We start from the raw sequence: 1,893 nt of genomic DNA, 5'->3' as shown, positions 1-1,893 counted from the left end.
CTTCTTCTTCTTCTTCTTCTTCTTCTTCTTCTTCTTCTTCTTCTTCTTCTTCTATCTCTACATGGTATAATGTAGACGGAGTGCACATGGAGACCCACACACTCCATCTCTAAATTAAATATTCAGAGTTAAAACCTAGTTACTATACCAAAGATACTTTACTACTAGTAGAGAATCTTTGACAATATTGCTTTCCGTGGTGTAACAGTTCGGCTCTTTGTTGTGGCCCACAGGAGACCTGAGTTCGATTTCCGAGCGGGAATTGTTTTATTTCTGTGGGAATATTGTGTCTTTCTGCGCCCAGGTTGACCCTGACAGGCAGGATCGAAGCCCGCCTCCTAAATTATCTAAATTGGTTCACAGGTGGACTTACAAAAACTTACATTGAAAAAATACAAAACTCCGTTTCTTTTAGTTAGAGTTTTACGGCACTTGCAGCCCAATAAGGTCACATAAGTGCGGAAGATTAGATGGGTGACAAAAGAGTAACAGACACAAAAATAAGAAAGGGGGACAAGAACGATAAATGTTTAATAGAAAGTTGAGATTCTTTCAGAATGCTATCAGATCTGCCGGGTAATAATAGTATAGATTGTAAAGCGCATATAGCTTGCTTTTTCACGGGAATTTGTGCCATGCGAATGCTATCTATTATTATTATTATTATTATTATTATTATTATTTATAAAAGAAGGTGCAAATCCCACCAGAACACTCGCCAACTACCCACACACTCCATGCAACTTTGAGATCGCGTGGCGCGGAAATCTTACAAAACACTTTCAGGCAGTCAACCACACCAGAGCACCCACAAACTCAATGCAATTTTGAGGTCGCGTTAGGAAGGTAGAAAACTTACCAAACACTTTCTGGCAGGAGAAAGACAACCTTGGTTGAAACAGGACGAGAGGCTTGGAGGTAGGGAGGTAAAGGGGGAATCTCTCAAAGCCGGTGACCTTGCAGCAGTAGTTGAAATGTGTCTTCTTCTCGTTGAAGAGGCCGTCAGGAAGAACCCCTGACTGCTCGCCGTAATCCCTGAAGTTCACGATGTTAGCGAAATCGATGTGGCCAGTCTTGAATTCTGTGTGAACAAAAATGTATTGAAGAGAAATAATAATAATGATTATAATGATAAGAATATTTATACTAATAATAATGATAATAATTATTATCATTACTTGTTTATTTGTGTGAAGGACCGACATCACTGCACAAGGGGCATCCCCATAAGCGCTCCGTCCCCTGAAGAAGCACATCTCGAAGTGTGTAGATGCTGACGGTTCCAAGCAATGGTTGATTCCATAGCCTTCTGCTCCTCCCACAAAGTTTTGAACTTCTGCATGCGCACCATCCTATTCCAAGCTCACGAAGTCGCTCAAGATGATGGTATTCCGACTCTTCTTGTTCTTTTTCTCGCGTTTCCCTGACTGAATGTACAATTTCAGGTTTGTCAGGGCACAGCTTCCCTTCAGGTCTTGCCTTTCCAGCGAGCCCATCGGCACGCTCATTGCCCTTGACTCCAGCATGGCCCGGGGTGAAGATCCTCTTGATCTTTTCCAGCGTTGTCTTCTTCAGGAGCTCTGTCCATTCAGCTCTAAGCTTCCCACTCTCAATCTTTTTCAGAGTGCTCTGAGAGTCTGTGACAAAGATCACATGCGCTTGTCGAGTTGTTGTGACCCATTTGAGAGCCTGAGTGATTGCCTGTATCTCCATTCTCATGCTAGATGTTGTCATATCGTATGATCTCTGCTGTTCCTGTACCTATCTGCCGCTCACTCTTGCTGGGAAGCCCCATCCAAATTTTTCCTCTCGTTTAACAGATCCATCCGTGTAAACAACCACATCTCCGTGCCGTGAGATTTCTTCAATCAGTTGTCGTATCTCAGCATCTGT

General features: G+C 42.8%; 1 protein-coding gene across 1 annotated transcript in view; it reads right to left on the bottom strand.

The window, feature by feature from the left end:
- The window catches only part of LOC101848513, a gene marked incomplete in the record, with an annotated part of 83,813 nt that overhangs the window by 27,570 nt on the left and 54,350 nt on the right, over window positions 1-1,893 (bottom strand). The window contains 1 exon segment of the mRNA XM_013081279.2: window positions 860-1,081. Within this exon segment, the coding sequence (XP_012936733.1) occupies window positions 860-1,081 (222 nt within the window).

This window comes from Aplysia californica, unplaced genomic scaffold, assembly GCF_000002075.1.
Source record: "Aplysia californica isolate F4 #8 unplaced genomic scaffold, AplCal3.0 scaffold00124, whole genome shotgun sequence".
Lineage (NCBI taxonomy): Eukaryota > Metazoa > Mollusca > Gastropoda > Aplysiida > Aplysiidae > Aplysia > Aplysia californica.
Note: the sequence above shows the minus strand (reverse complement) of the source record. Positions and strands in the feature narration are given on the sequence as shown.